The 20,770-nt window shown below is 37.0% G+C and overlaps 1 protein-coding gene across 1 annotated transcript in view; it reads left to right on the top strand.

The window, feature by feature from the left end:
- Positions 1-20,770, top strand: part of LOC6033785 — an 82,278-nt gene continuing 61,508 nt past the window's right edge. Inside the window, exons 1-2 of the mRNA XM_038253564.1 lie at positions 1-189; positions 275-2,706. Of these exons, the coding sequence (XP_038109492.1) occupies positions 2,517-2,706 (190 nt within the window). The 5' untranslated portion in view covers positions 1-189; positions 275-2,516. The remainder of the gene's footprint in view (positions 190-274; positions 2,707-20,770) is intronic.

The raw sequence follows: 20,770 nt of genomic DNA, 5'->3' as shown, positions 1-20,770 counted from the left end.
CGCCGTGCTGCAGGAACCACTACATATCCGACCAGAGGGGGTGCCATTTCACCTACACACGACGACGAGGAGCGTGCGCTTGTATTTGCGGCTGGAGGCGAACGAGGCCCGACTGCACAGGCAATTCCGCCATGGGCCTGGATGCGTTTGCAAGTGGGCTGATGTGGGAATTTGCTTCTAGATGTTATGGTTTGTTCTAAAGGGGTTTGGACAGTTTTAGGATAATTTTAAATCATCAAATTTATTGCATTAACGTTTTATTTCTTCGCTTCAGGTGCTGGAAATGGAGGTCGAGTTAATCAGCCCACCATCTTGAAGCTCATCCGAGCTCGTTCGGTTTGCATGCTGAGCCCGAACATAGCCCGAAGACGCCCGAAGTTCCTGCACACACCAGCGCACGAGTTCCGAACGAAGAAAGACTGGAGCGACGACGGTGGTGTAAAAAGTGAATTTTCGATATAGCCATGTCAGTATGAATGGAAATATGTGTGCATTGTGAGGTCTGAGATAGTTCGATAAAGTTACACAAATTATTCGTATATTTCTGGCCGTGGAAGCACTTTGGTGTAACATTTTCGGAGTATCGCTCCCGTTCCCGGAGTTGAATCGGAGTGTGTTTTGCTGCGGGATCTTTGCGTAAAATGGAAGCCAGAACGATTGGGCAGCAGCGATTGTTTATTTGAGTGCTTTCTCGGAAAATTTCACTGTTGGTGGTGGCAAACAATTGACAGTTATATTGAAAAGGGGTACGGAGGAGCGCTGAATCGCGTGTATGTGTGGTGTTTTGAATTCTTGCAAAGTGACAGAGTGTGTGATACGGTGGATAGGTGCAATCTGCAGTGCGAGAATTAACGGGGAGATAGTGTTTTGCTACATCGAATGCCTTTGCAACACGTTGATCGACGTCCGACCGACTTGCTGTGAGAATGTAAAGTTCAATTGGTCTGCGCCGATAGCCACCTTGAAATAATTGATCGACGACAATATTGGCGCATGCAGCTCGGCACGAAAAACGTATCGAGAACATAATAATTAGATAATAACTAAGACTAGTGGATCGGTGGGGAATCGAGAGTGTACACACTAGTGAAGCAAGGAAAAAAACAACAACTATTTGTGTATTGAGAAGAAATATTACCCTTAAACAGACGCTCGCACTCTCGCGCACACACTCTTTTTATTTGTGTAAGAGGCATCTATTTCTTTTATTAATGTAAACAAGTAAATGTTGAGACATATATCCGAGATCACAGTGTAAAGTGTTGTGGAAAGATTTACTAATATACGTGAAGAAGGGCAGCATCTTTGTGAGTGAAGCTGCGGTGAGGGCGAATCGGAGAAATTGCTGTAACAACACGCAGAACATAGTCGATACCAGGTCGATATGTAAATGCATCTCCAGGATAGAATCGGCACACCAGTCACGGCTGCTGCTGATAGATCTGCAAGTTGAAGGTGATGAGCGAGTGCCATGCTGTGTATGCGTGTGTCGGCAGCTTACAAGAAATTAATGGTCGAACCTTGTTGTAGACAATCGTGAAGAGAAGGTACAACACAAACGTGCAAAAAACAATCGGCGGTGGATTTTGTTTGAAAATTGCGGAAAAGAACACTTAAACAAGCCAATTCAGCCCTATTATAAAGGCCAGCAGCATCGGCGTGTTTCACCAAAGAGCCGAAGATGAAAGTTAATAAAAGTGAAACTCGTATAATTAATGTTAAGCACATAAGTGAGCAAGTAAAATAAGCTGCGTTACAGTGCTTCTTTCAATCTGCTTCTGTCGTGTGATTGATATCTTTTGAATAGCTAGTAAAGTTTATTCGCCAAAACGAAAGGAAACCAACTCGCGTCTTAAACCCCGGGCCAGATCGATTTGCCTCATTAGTCAGACAAAAAGTAAAAAAAAAAACGGGCCATGGAAGTACTACCTCTCCGAGTGTGTTTCGGCGATGGTCCGAAATACTCGTGGACTGTCGATTGTAGGCGAAATGTTTATCATTAAACGCCGATTCGGCACAGTCCGCGCTAAATCACTTCAATAGCCGAGTTCCGAAAACTGTTCATTACCGCCGCGCATTGATTCAGCCAGCCAGTGAAGTGAATCGGAAGAGCCGAAATAGGAAAGACTAGAAATAAAAAGTAACACACCAAAAATAGTTTGAAATTCGTGTCAACTTCCCATCCACACGTCATGTTCGAGAGGAAAATTCCGAATCGTCGGTGTGCGAGTGATGTAATAATATATGCGGGCGTAAAGTAGTAAGAAAGGTTAGGCGAAAGAAAAAAAACGGTTCGTTGTTTTCAATGAGCAATCTGTTGTGTGAGCCACGGAGAAGTAATAGTTGATGAAGCGGAGAAATCTTGCAAAAAAAAAACGGCATAGCGAAGCTAAAGTAGCAACAACAAAAAAAAGTTAGAGTCAGAGTTGTAGACAACAACCAGAAGAAACAAAATCACGACTTCACCACACCACAGTTCAGTTCGCGAGAGTCTGAATGAAACTAGAGCGGCGCGGATGGATGAAACCGACAGAACGACGATGATCCATTTCGCAAGAAGCAATCATTTTTACAGCAGTCGACGGTACGAGTTGACCAGCGCCGTCGCCACCGCCAGTGACAGCAGAATGGATCACCCTAAAAGTAGTAGCACAATAACCGCCGCACCTACCAGTGGATTTTTCAAGTTCCTAGCCAGATTTTCGGGTGAGTTTCGGGCGAACCTGTTTACAATGCATGGCCTCAACATTTGGATTTTTAGATTTAAAAAAAAAACTTTGGTTAATTGAAATAGATTCCTTCGGTTTACAAAATGAGTCTATCCACCCACAGCCACGAAATGAAACTATTTTTTTTTTATATTTGTTTCTAGTTATACTCATTTAATTTTTTTTAAAATTATAAATTCTTATTCCTTAATTAATAAATTCTTAACCTTGTTTGAATTTACTCGATATTTTTTCCTAGATTCATTGATTGCATGCTTCAAACATTCACATAGTTTTGACCAATACTAGTTAAAACATGTTCGTCATTCAGAGCCGTTTGCAAGATTTGTGTTACACACATTCTAGTATCTAGAAAACTATGGAAATTATCGAGATAATTAAAAAATGTATTTACAATAACATGTGTATATTCCAAGCACTTAAGTTTTAATAGTATACTTTTTTGAGGATCTCAGATATGTTAGTAAAATTGTTGTCCGGATCTATCATGCAACCCGATTCAAGATAAGTAATCAAAACACCTTTCCAACGCGCCAAAAAGATTGAAGATCTGACAACCCTATCAAAAGTTATGAGCAGGATCTCAGATGTTTTGATAAAAATGATGTTCTGATCAATAATGCGACCCATCGTTAGATGCGTAATCAGAAGACCTTTCCAATGAGTTCAATAGGTTGAAAATCTGACAACCCTATCAAAAGCATATTAATGTGAAGAAGGCAACAACTACCTTAAGGTGGATTAAGTAATGTTTTTTTTAGAATAAGAAGACAACAACTTCCTTAGTTTTGGTGCACCCTCAATAACGAAATCGGCCATGATTGAACAAATTTAAAGAACAAATAGACAGTTTTTTTTTAAACTTTCCTCACAATTACTCATTCTACAAATAATCCGGATTTTAGTCGATTTTGCTGTAATTTCAGCAGTACATTTCTCAAGAAGTCAGTTTCTGTTTAACTTAAGAGGCAGTATTTGTAGATTCTGCTCGGTTTGTTCTAGAGGTCGTATCGAGGTGCTCCGATTTGGATGAAACTTTCAGGGTTTGTTTGTCTATACATGAGATGAACTCATGCCAAATATGAGCCCTTTACGACAAAGGGAAGTGGGGTAAAACGGGCATTGAAGTTTGAGGTCCAAAAAATATGAAAAATCTTAAAATTGCTCGCATTTCCGTAAAACTTCATCAATTCCAACTCTCTTAGATGCATTCGAATGGTCTTTTGAAGCTCTTCAAAACGTGCTATAGACATCCAGGATTGGTTTGACTTTTTCTCATAGCTGTTGCAAATTACTGTTGAAAATGGATTTTTTTAAAACCTTAATTACTTTTCCCAACAGCCTCCAACACCCATACTCCCATAGGTCAAAAGTTAGGGAATTTCATGGACTATAAGCCTACGGTATTAACTTTTTGGCCAATTGCAGTTTTTCTCATAGTTTTACGGTTTTTCTAGAACATACATTTTACAACGTTGGTTTTTGCCCTGTATGCCGAGAAGACGGCACTTTTTGGTCTCAATTTTGTCATATTCGGAATCCTCGGACAATTTCACGTAAGTTAGAAGTATTGGAGTTGTAATATTGCTTTAAAAAATAATTAAATAAAACATTTTTGAAAAAAGAAATAGATCTTATTTACCCTATGCTCAATACGTCAAATGCTGTATCAAGTAGGCGAAAACTTGTTTTACCCTTAATCCGACAAAATGCTAAATAATATTTTAATTAATTCTAAATGGCATTTTTCACAATCAAATTCAAAATTACAACACCTCAACCTAATGTAAAATTTTCTGAGGATTCCGAATATGTCAAAATTGAGACCAAAAAGTGCCGCTATGGAGGCCTACAGGGCAAAAACTAACGTTGTAAAATGTTTGTTCTAGAAAAATCGTAAAACTATGAGAAAAACTGCGATTGGCCAAAAAGTTAATACCGTAGGCTTATAGTCCATGAAATTCCCTAACTTTTGACCTATGGGAGTATGGGTGTTGGAGGCTGTTGCAAAAAGTTATTAAGGTTTTAAAAAATCAATTTTAAACAGTAACTTGCAAAAGCTATGAGAAAAAGTCAAACCAATCCTGGATGTCTATAGCTTGTTTTGAAGGGCATCAAAAGAACATTCAAATGCATCTAAGAGAGTTGGAATTGATGAAGTTTTACGGAAATGCAAGCAATTTTAAGATTTTTCATGTTTTTTGGACCTCAAACTTCAAAGTCCGTTTTACCCCACTTCCCTTTGTCGTAGAGGGCTCATATTTGGCATGAGTTCATCTCATGTATAGACAAACAAACCCTGAAAGTTTCATCCAAATCGGAGCACCTCGATACGACCTGTTTCACATCGGTGAAAAACTCGCTCTTAAAAGTGATCGTTCAATTAATATAACGAATTATTACTTTTCTGTCTTAATTTATTGTTTTGTTCAGCAAAATTTCTGAAATTTAGCCAATTTTGATGAAAAACAAAAAACAGTTTTGGTGAGTAATAAAAAAATAAAAAAAATTGGATAGCCACTTTTTTTTGCTACATTAGAGATAACGATGACTTTTTCACTTAAATAAATGAATAACTTAGCAATTGATGCTTACACGTTTAAAATACACAAAAATGTTAAGCAAAGAGTTTGGCCGACATTTGGCACCCTTCGAACGAGCTGTCAAGTAGGATGCTGTCTGTCAATAAAATAAAGTTGATTTTTAAAAATTTAATAAAAAAAACATTTCCATTACTTTGCAGTCTTACACAACCAATCAATTTAAGCATAATTTTAGAGCCCAATTAAAATTTTATTACTCATGTTTGCATTTATTTTTGATTTGCAAAAATAGCAAACTGAGGAAAATGCATAGCAATCGTTTTTTACATTTAGAAAATAGTAGTTTATGCAACAAGTTGCAAAAAGAGGATTTTTTCAGCACGAGTCGTACATTTATCCAACGAGGTTCACCGAGTTGGATAAATACAACGAGTGCTGAAAAAATCAATTTTGCAACGAGTTCCATACAACATTTTTTGCAATTCCGAAAAACACCCATTGAGTGAAATTTAAAGTCAAATTTTCATGTATTTTGTCAATAAATCGTTTAAATCAAAAAAATGTTGAAAAGTGTTACTTTTCGAAACAAGTGCTGAAAAGTTCAACTTTTCAGCACCGATTTCAGTGCTGAAAAGTAGAACTTTTCAGCATTTATTTTAAAAAGTGTTGCTATTCGATTCTGTTATTTTTGGTACAGAAAAGTAGGCTATTTCGTCGTTCAAGAATGACAGGAAAAGTAAGTAGTTTCACGACGGAATTGCAAAAATGAGTTTTTTTTGTATCTTAAAGACACGATATTTTGTTTTTAGTTGAGTAATACTTGCGCTGAACTGTTCACGAAAAGAATAATTGTTGCTCAATAAGATGATTGTACGCAAACCGCATGTTTGCCATTGAAATGCAGAGATTGAGAGTTCCAGCTGTTAATTCCAAACCATAAGAACACCGCAAATAGGCCAAATCCCTTATCCAGCAGATTAAGCATTACACAGACGGACACTTATGGTTTCGTTCTCTAAGAACTTTCGACCCTAAATATTCCAATTACGTTGCACCAGGTGGAACCGAGTTGCAACAATTTCATCCGGTGCACGTGCGCGAACAGGCAAGCTATCAAGCACCTTGACCTGACCTGTTTTGTACGAAGAAAAAAAAAAAGGATAATCGGCACCGGCAAACAAAGTGCAGAAAAATTCTTGCTTTTTTTTTCGCCACTCTGCCTGCCCCAGCCCTCAGGAAATGATGTTTGTTTTCCATTATAGATGTAATAAAGCCCTTTCCGCTTTTGTCGTCGTCGTCGATCAAAACCCGATTGAAAACGATGGTGAGGAAGAAAACCTTGAAGGGTCTCAAAAATCTTCTGCCAGAGGGTTCCACTGGAGGGCGAACCACATTGCTTGTGCCTTTCTTGCTCATACATATATGCATGAATGGAATACGTGTGTTACACACAGCTCGATCCACACATGCAGCGACCGTAAAGCGGGGTGACATTGACAGGGGTTTTGAAAAAAATAGTGAGTACAGGTTCGATTGTCAGAAATCCTTGTTAAAATTTGTCAAGATATTTCTGCAAAACACAATTTACATACGCTGCAAAATGTAGATTCCAAATCATGAATTGTGTTCATTTGAGAACCACGAAGGAATTACAGTGAACCGTCTCTGTGTACAATCCGTCGAAATAGGAAGCTTTATCGAGAAGTTGGCGATCGAAACTCTTACAGTTCAAATGCAACATATTCACGAATAATTTCCTACGCAGTTCACTTATTCGTGAACAAAATTCTTAACTTCGTGAAATGATTTTTTGTTAGTACTCAGATTTGTTCACGATTGGTTGCATTGAATTTTATTACGGTCAAGTAGTTATCAATATTGTGTTTGTGTAAATATTACATTTCAAATTAAACAATTAAATTCATACTTTCATTCACAATAATACATAATGATCATCTATCAAGCGCCGGTTCACGGTATGTCAGCGCCCTCTCTCATTCAGGGGGTGTACACACCGAAAACTTTCTTGTTTTGCTCCTTTTCACTCCAGCGCCGGGGTCCTCGCACTAATTCTTAGAAAGGAAGAGAACACGAAAAATCATGACTGAAAAAAAAAGTTCACATCTGTCGCGTCTAGGCTGCGTTTAATACACTCACAAGCACACACACACTCTTATAACAATATCAGGATGGTTCCTCGGCTCTCTTCCGAAAAAAAAAAAGAAAAAAGAAGTGTGTACAAGCATTTTGGCAATGCACCACATGCTGTCGAAGGAAAGCCTCTAAGACCCCGAGAAAGGAAACGGCATCGAATTCGGTGGATCGGCGATCGAATCGGCGGTGTGACGGTGGTGGTGGTGGTGGTGGTTTGGAAGTGGAAGTGGAAGTGCCCATCCAACAGCAAACAGCGATCACCACCCGGCTCAGCTACAATTCTACAGTAGGGTGGTGTGTGGTGCATTATGGAGGTATAGTTCTTGATGGCAGTTCAAGATATCATCCAAACTCAGAGGGTGGAAATGGAATTGTGATCTTTCGAGTGTGTGAATCGAATGCAACGGGTGTTTCTACAATTTTCTCTGGAATTCAACAGATTGTTGAGATTTTGTGGACTTAAGTCCCTTACAGTCCAGACTAAATTATTCTAAGCATCGATAATCCGAAGTTTTGATTATCCGAAATTTCAATTATCTAAAGTTTGGAATATCCCAAGGTTTCTTAGAAACTATATTTTCGCTTTTTTGACATCAAATTTGAATTCGGCGAGCCAATTTACATTACAAAATGCATTTTTAAATATTCATCATTTTCACCGCCATCTTCTATCATAAACTAATGTTTATAATCACTTTAGGGAGCTTTTATGGTCATATTTTAGTTCAAATACCCAATACACCACAATGATTTTTTTTCGTAATTCGATTATCCGAAGTGAAATTTTTCCTACGACTTCGGATTATCTAGTATGGACTGTAGCTGAATGTTCAAAAAAGATGTTTTGTTTTTCACTTTTTCATTCTTTAAATCAATATCAATATTTATTGAAAACTATGTATGTATGTATGTATGATCCCCATATCCGCAGGCAACTGGGTCCCGAAACACATGTGAGCGCTAGGTGAACAATTCGATCATTTTTTACTCCGTAATCTGTACACCCACGTGCATAAGTTTTTTTGCACGAATTTTAATGCTACAAATATCGGCGCATAAAATAAAATGGTTTCACTCTTCCCTCCCCAAGCGCCACAAATTTGTAGCGAGTGTAGGGACACTTTGGATAGACGCCCTTGTTCCCATCACGTCACTGAGGGTATGGAGCGACGAGAAATTAATAAGCATGGGCCTCCTCTGTCGAACCTTCATTAGAGAAGCCGGCAATCCACAACTCACAGCGAAATATTTATTGAAAACTGAGTAGTAACCTAAATCTTTGTATTCAATCTGTAATGATTTGATAAATCGTTATATGCAATCAAAGATTTTTACGTAAAAAGTTATGTTTTCATCTTCCTGAATAGGAAAATGCATGACTCAAAATATTCAATGTGTCCATGCGAATGCGACTCAAAATATTCAATGCTGGAGTTTTCAAACAGAAAAGTAAAGTGATGGAGGCGCACGGTGGATCAAATACTAAATGATTCTTTATCAGGATGATGAAACACACCTTTGTATGTTATCTCAGTCTCTCAAATAAATTCAAATCCATAAATTTTGATCGCGCCATTCTTAATTTTTTGTGCAAAGAACAAAAAAATTATAAAAATAAAACAGAAAAATATTGTCTTACAAAAGCATCCCAAACCACTCAAACATATCAATATTTATGTGTTAACACATTGTAATCGACCTAAAAAAACGAACTTCAAACATTAAAGTGCTCTTAAGTCCCGAATCCCGCCCAGATGACGGTAATAAATTTTAGTTGACATTAGTTTATATTTAAACATTATCATTTAAAGTCACACATATTTTTTTTATTTTTGAAAATATTTGGTTTATCATTGAGAAGTTTTCTATGATTTCCCAAATCGATTTTTCTTTGTATTTTTTTTCTATTTGGATGCAAAAAAAAAACAATTTCAAAACACATCTCCATATCATTTTAAGTTGTTGTTGTTGTTGTTGATTTTATTGGGGGAACTTTAACCCTAATCATTTTAAGTGCTGATATGAAAATTTATATCTTGATATGTGATTTTCTGATCAGTTTGTTGTCTTCAACAAAGTTATACATTACGATTAGGACTGTTCAAAAAAAAATAATTTATTGATTGTTCATTATTAATTTTACTTAAAATTTTGGAACAATTTTAAAATTAATAGATCAAAATATTTTACAAAAGTTTAGTTTTTTAACATTGAAAATCTTACCTATAACTTCCGAGCAAAATGCAGGCTAATTATGTGACACTTAAAAAAGCTCATTTTCATAGATTCGAATTCTTCGTGAGGCTGTATCTCTGAAACTAGGGGAACAGCATCTAATTCCAGCGGACCTCTAATGTTGCCATATCAGCACTTTGACGTTCAATTACAGCTCCAAACTAGTTTTTCCGACTGCAAATTTGTCACCAAATGTTACATCTTCAGTAAGCACACTGATTTAAAACATTTTCCGAGCGAACACTAAAGGTACACACTAAAAAAATATGAAAATTACTCTTGACGTAATTGAAACATTGACTGAAAATCAAAGCACGTATCAAAAAAATCAACCTAATTTTACATCTTACCAGACGTAATCACCAAACAATATTGCAAAACCCAAATCCTTGATTATATGGGCAATTTTACTGGATATTAATATTAATTAAATGTAATTTTGTGTATCTTATGATGCACATAGCTGGAGCATACGATTTGTCTGAATATTCAATCATGTTACTTAATTTTACATCAGTTCGATTTAAATTTCACCCTTTTTTGCTGCTTTGCATCGCTGCGTGCACGATTGTCAAAGTCAGCCATCTTGAACTGTGCGATCACAACAGTCGCGTGAAAATTTTATTTGCTGCTAAGGTGTTTTGGGAACCAGAATCCTTCGAAATCTTTTGGCAGTTTTGTGTGCTTTGGAGGAGACTTGATGTCTGGTTCCCGAGAGCTATTAGCCAGTTCCGGTACTCAAGCAGATTCCGGAGGGGGATCGCTAATTTCAAGGTGAGTTAGGCAGTTCTTGATTACAATCATAGACCATCAATTTAATCTTTTCTTGTCTCCAGACTGCTGCAGTACAATGCGGAAATTCTTTGGCAGCTTGTTCAGGAACCACTTTCTGAAATTTCTCTACGAGCATCACCAAGATCGACAAGCTTCCAGAAGTAGCCGTCCGTCGCATTCAAGCGAATGCGCCAGCGAAAAAGACTTTGGGCGAAAATGTTTTGGTGGCCGCATCTGGACCAAAAACGGCACGGTGCAATGTGTGTTGATGTGTGTGCTACTCGTTAAGTGCTGAATTGTGAAGATTTTAATGAAAGGAAACGAGTGCTATCGGAATCCGCCAAAATATCGCGTTCCGGACCTGAATATTGGAATGTGCGCCGTTGATTTCAACCTCCCGATAGAACCGAACCAGTGCAATCACTCAGCGGCTTTTCGTGCCTAAGGTGGAACCTGTTCTAGGTGATTCTCGAAGTCACATGATGTCAGAGAATAATCTGGTAATAAGTGGCAGAACCCAACGATGGAATAATCAACAACATATCATTAATTGTTATGAAACTGTCGAAATAAACATGTTTATTTAAACGTCGAAGATATTTTTGTTTCAGTCCTAACCTAGAAATACGAGCAAAACCTTTCCGGAACCCACGAGCAGCCCAGTGAAATTAAATGAATTTGAATTTTACATCAACGTATTTTCCTCTCGTGTAAAATTCAATGCTAAAAAATGTCTAGAAAGGGTCGTGTAATGACGCTCCAGTTATGTGCATCGTTTAGACAGAAAATTACACGATTATTTTTTGGTGTGTAAGAACAAGATTGTCCGTCAGGACTGAACGCAAACGCAAAATTTTGCGCCTGTCATCATAGCCAGCCAGTCATCGACCATTGAACAAAGCAACTCCTGCAGATTGTTCGACTGACAGTTGATGGAAAAATCGAACTGGCTCAGCGTTCTGCGTTCACCACTGCGTCGAACGGACAATCTTGATCTTAGCTTAAGTAGTAGGTAATAAGCAAAAACTAAAAAAATCGCCTCGATTTTTATCCACCTTGATTAAATTATAACGACGCTCACAAGGTGGCTCAATTGCACTAACCAAAACGTTAATTTTCTTACCAGGTTTGTCTCAGTCTCCTGTGCTCAATTGACCACTTAATTAAAGTCAACTTCCAGCCAAATCTTCTTTAAAGTGTCTATCAACTACTAACTACAGCAAAAAGTTCCACAATTGCTTCAATTTAGCAAGGGCAGCATCTAAACTTAAAAAATGAATTTGACACTTCGAACGGAATCGCAGCATGTCAAAATTAGATGCCGCCAAACATAGGAGTGTTGGAGAGTGAGAGAGCGGGCACCAGGGTTGCTAGGTGAAATGCGTACATTTTGCATGAAAACATAGAGAAAATAGGACAAAATGGGAACACTGATGGAAACAACATTGCAGCCGTGTGAGAGTTCCAGCGGGCGGTTGAAGATAGAACTAATGGCACAGAAATAGAATCAAAATAAAATATTTTGAAGTGATATTTTTTTTATAAAAATTAAAATACAGATTAATTCTAAAAGAGTTGCCGTTACACCGATGCTGTTCGTTTTTGGCTAAAACGTAGAATGATGGTCTTTCTGTTATCAAATATATTTGATCCCTGACAAACCTGCCAAACATACATGAATTTCCCCTAATTGTTATTTTTAACGTTTCAGCGAGAAAATTGCAGGAAATTTTCTCGGCCTTTCAAATTATTTTTTCAAGGGTGGCTTGAATTTGAGAGGTATAAAGTTGTGGTCTACATGTTATTAATTTTGCTGAAACTATAAATTTTAACTTAAAAATGATGCCTTTTTGGACTACACATTAAAATAATAAGGAATATTTTGATTCCCTAGCATTTGAGCAATTCTCTACGAAATCGGTCTTTTTTCTTCAATTTTAATTTTTGTATTTTTTAATCCGACTGAAACTTTTTTGGTGCCTTCGGTATGCCCAAAGAAGCCATTTTGCATCATTAGTTTGTCCATATAATTTTCCATACAAATTTGGCAGCTGTCCATACAAAAATGATGTATGAAAATTCAAAAATCTGTATCTTTTGAAGGAATTTTTTGATCGATTTGGTGTCTTCGGCAAAGTTGTAGGTATGGATACGGACTACACTGGAAAAAAATAATACACGGTAAAAAAAATTTGGTGATTTTTTTATTTAACTTTTATCACTAAAACTTGATTTACAAAAAACACTATTTTTATTTTTTTATTTTTGATATGTTTTAGAGGACATAAAATGCCAACTTTTCAGAAATTTCCAGGTTGTGCAAAATCATTGACCGAGTTATGAATTTTTAATCAATACTGATTTTTCAAAAATCGAAATTTTGGTCGTAAATTTTTCAACTTCATTTTCGATGTAAAATCAAATTTGCAATCAAAAAGTACTTTAGTGAAATTTTGATAAAGTGCACCGTTTTCAAGTTATAGCCATATTTAAGTGACTTTTTGAAAATAGTCGCAGTTTTTATTTTTAAAATTAGTGCACATGTTTGCCCAGTTTTGAAAAATATTTTGAAAAGCTGAGAAAATTCTCTATATTTTGCTTATTCGGACTTTGTTGATACGACCTTTAGTTGCTGAGATATTGCAATGCAAAGGTTTAAAAACAGGAAAATTGATGTTTTCTAAGTTTCACCCAAACAACCCACCATTTTCTATCGTCAATATCTCAGCAACTAATGGTCCGATTTTCAATGTTAATATATGAAACAATTGTGAAATTTTCCGATCTTTTCGAAAAAAATATTTTCAAAATTTTCAAATCAAGACTAACATTTTAAAAGGGCGTAATATTGAATGTTTGGCCTTTTTGAAATGTTAGTCTTGATTTGAAAATTTTGAAAATATTTTTTTCGAAAAGATCGGAAAATTTCACAATTGTTTCATATATTAACATTGAAAATCGGACCATTAGTTGCTAAGATATTGACGATAGAAAATGGTGGGTTGTTTGGGTGAGACTTAGAAAACATCAATTTTCCTGTTTTTAAACCTTTGCATTGCAATATCTCAGCAACTAAAGGTCGTATCAACAAAGTCCGAATAAGCAAAATATAGAGAATTTTCTCAGCTTTTCAAAATATTTTTCAAAACTGGGCAAACATGTGCACTAATTTTAAAAAATGAAAAACTGCGACTATTTTCAAAAAAGTCACTTAAATATGGCTATAACTTGAAAACGGTGCACTTTATCAAAATTTCACTAAAGTACTTTTTGATTGCAAATTTAATTTTACATCGAAAAATGAAGTTAAAAATTTTTACGACCAAAATTTCGATTTTTTGAAAAAATCAGTATTGATTAAAAAATTCATAACTCGGTCAATGATTTTTTGCACAACCTGGAAATTTCTGAAAAGTTGGCATTTTATGTCCTCTAAAACATATCAAAAAATAAAAAAAATTAAAAATAGTGTTTTTTTGTAAATCAAGTTTTAGTGACAAAAAGTTAAATAAAAAAATCACCAAATTTTTTTACCCTGTATTATTTTTTCTGTAGTCCGTATCCATACCTACAACTTTGCCGAAGACACCAAATCGATCAAAAATTCCTTCAAAAGATACAGATTTTGAATTTTCATACATCATTTTTGTATGGACAGCTGCCAAATTTGTATGGAAAATTATATGGACAAACTAATGATGCAAAATGGCTTCTTTGGGCATACCGAAGGCACCAAAAAAGTTTCAGTCGGATTAAAAAATACAAAAAAAATCGAATGACCGAAATCCTAGAGAACTGCTCATTTCAAATTTTATTCTTGGTGCAACAATGTGTCTTTAAAACCCATTAAAAGCATCACGCCAGTGATTCTAAACATGACCGTGTAAGATCACTTCGTCATGCTCTTCTTCCAAAGCTGGAAGTAACAAGTTTGACAATTTATTCGCCATAGCGGCACTCTGTTTTTTTCTGTTCACCTCACCTCACACAAATCGGAAGTGGAACCCATCTCGGCCGGCACGTACGTAGTACATTCATTCAGCATTAGAGTCTGAAAGACAAAACGATGCTGTGGGAAATGTGCGGAAATCAACAAAACAAAAATCCCGAAATTGCAGAAAAGGCAAAAATAAAAAAAAACACCATCCAATGCCACCAAAAATAGAATAGAGCAAAACGTGATGGCACACAACAGCAGAGAACAGACCTTCCGCAGAAATAAAACACTCTTTTTTGTTGTTGTTTGTGTGTTGTGCCCATCAGCAGTGGCCACACAGTCGGTCCCCGGGCGGCTTTTGGGTTGCGTTGTGGAGTTCACATGCATGCAAGTTTTGCCCACTTGGTGCGTCTCTATTTCCTTTTCGTCTCGCTCTCTAGGTCGCAACAGCTCTTCTCTAGCTGGTTCCGAAAATGACGAACGACATGACATGCAGAGCCCAGTGTCGGCAAAACTATGTATTTATTATCGATTATTAACAATGTCCATAGGATCACGTTCGAGAAAGACGTTTCAGGACGATTCCCACCGGCCAGGTCGGGTCAGGTCCGGGGCCTACCCTCCAGGTACAATTCTGACGGGCAATTTGCGCGACCGTTTGTGTGTTTTTATACCTTTCGGAAGATGACGATGACCTACCAGGAAGCCGGGGCCCAGGTCGCCCCAGACAGAATAAATTAATCTCAATTTAGTTACTGCAGCAGGGGTGGGTTCTTGGGATTGGTCGTTCGTGTTGGTGAGACCGCACAAGGTGACATGCTAAAGATTTCCGATTGCACCCCAATTCGAGAGAGTTGCAGCGTCGTATGAGGTATCAAAACATTCGATATGTGCGGGTCCATTCTTTCGGGCCGCGACAGCTGACTAATCAGCGCCGGAAATCATGCGCCCAGACCACCACGGTGGAAGGATCCTCCTCCCACAGGCTGACTGGTAATTATCGCTCGGTGGTTTGGCGGGGAGTCTTCAAACTCCGAGGTGAGGCCATATGTGGTGGAGGTGTGTGTGTGTGTGTAGACACAGGCCATGACCGGACCCCGTCAGCTGCGAGCCGCCAGCGTGTAACTTATCCGCTCGGCAAAGAGATTAGCAGGTTTTTGCGCGCAATTAAAGCATTTCGAGATCCGTTTTGCAATGAGTCTGGAACAATTTTCCCTGCGCGCGATCATCGCTCCAACTACAACGTACTTGCAAATGAACGTGAAATTGCTTTGACCGAATTGAATTTTTTCTTCTTCTTCATTCTTTTGCCCGGGCTGCCCACTGCCCACTTCTAATGCTCGGGTGGGCAAATTGTGTACACTCAGTTGTATGAATTGAAAACTGAAATATGTAAAAAAATGTGCCTGAGCATACTAGCCATTTTTTGAGTTCCATTTCAAAATATAGCCCAGAACAATTTGGACTAATATGAATAAAATACAATTCTATAGAATCGAGGGTGACATTGTCATCGTTTTACTTAATTTTCCAAATGTTCTTCAAATGAGCGACTTATTCTAATCACATTTGGCACATTCTGGCGTTGCATCGTCACAAAATTTGATTTTATTTGTAAATATTGCTTGTATGAAATCAATTGATTGGTATTAGAAAAGTAATTTTTCTACATGAATAGACCGTTGAAAACTATGTTTAATTCCAACTTTCCACATTAATAAAAAGATTGTTTTTCAAAAATGTTTTTAAAAGAAATTTCAATGTGCAGTCAACTAGATTCAGTTTTGACATATTTGCGTTATTTTAAAAATATTTTGTATTTAATTTTCGATGCAAATATTTTTTTTTAGCTGAAAATTGTTTTCTTCAGATCTTTCATTTTTTGAAAACTAATGATTGCATATCAACTGTACGAGTGTATAATGCATTTTCCAATGGCTTTTTCATTGAACTGTTAAAATTCTAGCTTGTAGTTTCAATTATTATATTTAATTACTAGGCTTACTTCGCTTGTATATATACCATATATGACACTCGCAGAAACAAATTCGTTCAGGCCACAAGCTAACACACTTCTAGCGATGCTTTAGGGCTGTTAATGAATTATTCACCGGTCAGCCAAGTAGGTATTTTGTTTAGACAAACATTAAAATCTAAAAACTAGAATGCATCAATTAAAAGATGGTTTTCTACAAAGATAGAAATCCAGCAAGCAAATATAGTAACTATTTGTTGTCAAAGTAACTTTTTTTTTCTAAAATCATCAACATTTTTTCAGAAGCCAAAAAGAAATATTGAAAAATATATATTGAATAAAGTCAGCGGATGACCACGATTAAAAAAATAAATAATTAAAAATAAGGCCGATGCAAATATTTAAAAAAGTTTTTGTCCCTCGGCCCTGGCCGAGGTCAAGGGGGGGGCAAAAAAAATATAAAAATTTAAATAACAAGCCATAGTCTTCACATTTAAATGAAAAAAGTGTTTTAAAATGCATTTTACACTAGTTCAGTTGTTTTGCAATCATTAATTTTCAAAAAATCTAAGATTTGACAAAAACAAAAATTGTATCGAAAAAAAAGATTTTGCATCGAAAATTTTCAAAAAATCTTAAGATTTTTTAATAAACCCAAACATGCTAAAAAAGATTTAAAACGCAGAAGAATGTATTTTAATTTAATTTCAGCTGGTTGCACTTGAATTTTCATTGAAATTTTGAAGTTTATTGTAAAAATATTTTTTTTGCCCCCTGATTTTTCGGGCCAATTTTGAAGGGGAGGGGGGGGGGGTGACAAAAACTTTTAAAAATATTTGTACCAGCCTAAACAGACATCAAAAATACAAAAAATACAATACAATTTGTTTGTAAATTGTCAATCTGTCCATCTGTCCAAGTTTGTTTACACTTCGTCATTTATATTGCTTTGCTTGAATTTTCCTTAAAAATAATGGACGACTTTTTTTTTTAGTTAAATTTTATCATTGTTTGAGTATTGAATATTTGAATATTGAAGCAATTCATTTCGGCTTTCCCATGCAACTGAGTGTAAATGTTGATTTGCGGTGGACGGACACACAGAACTTTACTGACCTGACCAAACCGATCTGCTCCGGAGCCACCCGGAACAACACACTGGGCCCGGGACCACCGGGCCAGCTCGAGAGAGAGAGAGAGAGAGGAAGTGAGAGAGTGCGATTGCGATCAAACACCTGAGCGTATAGAGTGTGCGATTACCACTGGCAGGCCGGATAATTATTCGCGCGCTAATGCTAACGCATGAATTGAGTATCAAAATTTCAGTTAGAAGTTTACTTCCACTTGGTCTTTCTGGGTGTGATCGCGCCGAGTTCCGGGGAGTTGTGGCGGCGCGGTGGCCAGGCCACAGCAATTTCACAGTTGCTTGCGCGCCTCCTCTCGGAGGGCTCGGGTGGGGGGAGGAAAGAAAGCGCCTCCAAGATTAATTATTGATATCTATCTTCTATGCCCACTCGGAAATCGACAGATCCATCGATAACCTTACACACACACACTCGATTATAATAACAACATCAACAACAATAACGCCGGTAAAGAAGACGCGACCGCGCGGGCGCTGGCTCGCTCATTCAAAAGCTTTTTGTCGATTATTTTCTTACAATTATTCCATTCGTTGTTTGTGTTCTAGTAATTGGTTACGGAAAGTACTTTTCATTTTGTACAATTACGTCTCAAGCACACACAGCTTGAGGGAGAAAGAGAGAGAGAGAGAGAGAGGAGAGAGATGCGGCCTGGCCACGACGGAGATCGATTCCGATTCCACCGGGGCGGCGGCGTCGACGATCTGTCGAACTTTTATATGTTTGGCGGAGCGGCGGCAAGGAAGCAAGTGATCTGGTCCGGTCGCGGTGGCGTCTGGCTGGTATCCGAGAGTTCCGAGCTGCTCGCGGTGATTATGAGGTATTTTTAGAGGCTTTAATCAGATGATCTGAATGAATTACCAAGTAGGTATCCTCCCGGAAAGCAACGAACCTTTCCCACAATTGAAGCGATACATTTTGAAGTGGGAACATTCCAATACATCATCATTGCTACATTTATTGCTCATTTCGGAAAGTCAAACAGTGTTAGGCATCGTCGGTAAGACCCCTACTTTACATTTTTATTGACTCACTTCAACCACTTTGTTGCCAAGGATACTTGAACGTTGTTAGATTTTTAAAACAATTTTGAACTCCCCTTCAAAATCAGTTTAAAAAAATCTTCGTAAACAGATTTTTTTCTACTTAGGGTTGTACAAATTTTATTTAAAATTTTTGTTCCTCTGCTCTGGTCGAGATCGGTGGTGTAGTTGCAAGCGTGGTTGCATCGTACCCCAGTTGGCCTGGGTTCGGTCCCAGTTGACCCCCGCCACGCCGGGGAAGTAAATGTTAGTCCGGACCATAAAATCAAGTAAAAATTTCAATAAAATTTCGAATTTCTAGCCAATTCCAGTCTAATTTCAACCAACAAAAAAATAAAGTTTCAAAGCTGTACACTAGGCCGTTCCGAAAATTGAAAAGAATTCGATTACTCTTAAACGAAATAATATTTTTGCAATCTCTTGAAGCTAATTGAAGATTTATACAAGACGAACAAATTGCTTCAAAAAGATTGCAAAAATATTATGTCGTTTTAGAGTCATCGAAGAAATACAAAGCGCAACGCCTGCGCACCATGCGAGGTTTGATTGTATTTATAAGTAGTAAATCTCATTGTTCATGAATTGTTATTAACAAATATCGTTTTTGAGCGAGCAAAATAAAAAATTTCCAAAATATATGCTATTCCGTTTGTAATCATAGTAGCCCATGTTTTATGATAAAAGAATTTTGAAAATTCGTCACCTTTTGTTCAATAAAATGCAAATATCTCGGCTTTGCTTGCACATAACTTGAATGTTAAAAAAAAGGAAAAAGGATCTCCGTAAAATTTACTATAAGGGTCATTCCATCTCAACTGTGCACGAAAAAGTGCAAATTTGAAAATTACCCTCTCCGATCCTGCTCAAATTTGGCAGAGCTGTTGATACTATCAAAACATGCAAGAATCCCGAATTTCATCCAAATCGGACCACCCCCTCCATTTTTGTACCTCCCAAAAAAATCGACTTTTTGGCGATTTTTGAGCAAACCTCCTAGTTTCAAACGACGATAACTCAGGAACCACACATCTTAGAGGGTCGGTCTTAGACTCAATTTTGAAGGAAATTGGACGTAGAATCCAGTTCCGTGATCAAAATTTTGATTAATTTATTTTTTCTACCTGTATTGCGCAATTGAAAACTTTAAACGGCCGTATCTCAAAACACCCCAACTTATTTTTTTTATTTGACCTCACCATCGTATTCCTCGTCCGATTTTACATAAGAATCACTTATCGACAGAAAGGAATATGTTTCGTTCTAGAGATATCGAATTTTAAAGTTTAGTGTTTTCGAGATTACCTACATCAGCTTCATTCGCCGCATCTGCTAGCACACAGGCGGGCTGATCAATAACTGCTACCTGGTGTTCTGGGAGATGATTAATTTAATTTATATTTTTCTAGCTAAACATTGTAATAGGACTGAAGCCGAAGTGTAAACAAAGAGTCTATCCTGCTCGTTTATAATGTAAACATCAACTGACGTGAGCAAGATAGACTCATTGTTTACACTTCGGCTTCGGTCCTTTTACATTGTTTAGCTTGTTTTATAATTTTACGCAAATATTTATTCAAATGGCTAATAGAGGAAATTCTCGTATGTTTGGCAGGTTAAGTCCTCGCTCCTAGTTTCGTCCAATTTGCTTATTTTCACTATTTAAACAACAAATTTTGCAAAACTTTTGATAGAAACATGCTTGTTCACTTCTTATTGATCTATTTATCACTCGATTTCAGTTGAAAACGCCTTTAATCAGCTGTAATTGAATGCCAAAGCGCTGATATGGCAACATTAGAGAAACGCTGGAATTAGATGCTGTCCCCCTACCTTGATCATTCTATTTTTGTGAAAGGAATATTTATTGGGTTATTTTACGTGTTGCTAACCGTTTTAGAGTACCTCCGAGGCTATGACTAGGGCCTTCATCATGGGCGGTAGCAAAATAGTGCCATTCAGCAAAAACCCCAAAACCTGCTTTATTATTATTATTATTATTATAGTTTATTTTTGACACTTTACCATAATTTGGCAAATCCGATTTATGGTTTAAAAGATTGATCATATTAAAATCAATTTTTATATTGTGAGCCGGCTCCATTTGATTAAAAGAATCCAAGAATGACGTAAGAAAAAAAATACTGTTGTTCGGACGGTGTCGAAATCATCGCAACTAAATTTGGGGAATTAGCCGCTTTGCAGCAGATCAAACTTTGTGATTTTCTTACATTTTTCAGT

This window comes from Culex quinquefasciatus, chromosome 2 (assembly GCF_015732765.1).
Source record: "Culex quinquefasciatus strain JHB chromosome 2, VPISU_Cqui_1.0_pri_paternal, whole genome shotgun sequence".
Lineage (NCBI taxonomy): Eukaryota > Metazoa > Arthropoda > Insecta > Diptera > Culicidae > Culex > Culex quinquefasciatus.
The sequence above is the reverse complement of the archived record's forward strand: the minus strand, read 5'-3'. Positions and strand labels throughout refer to the sequence as shown.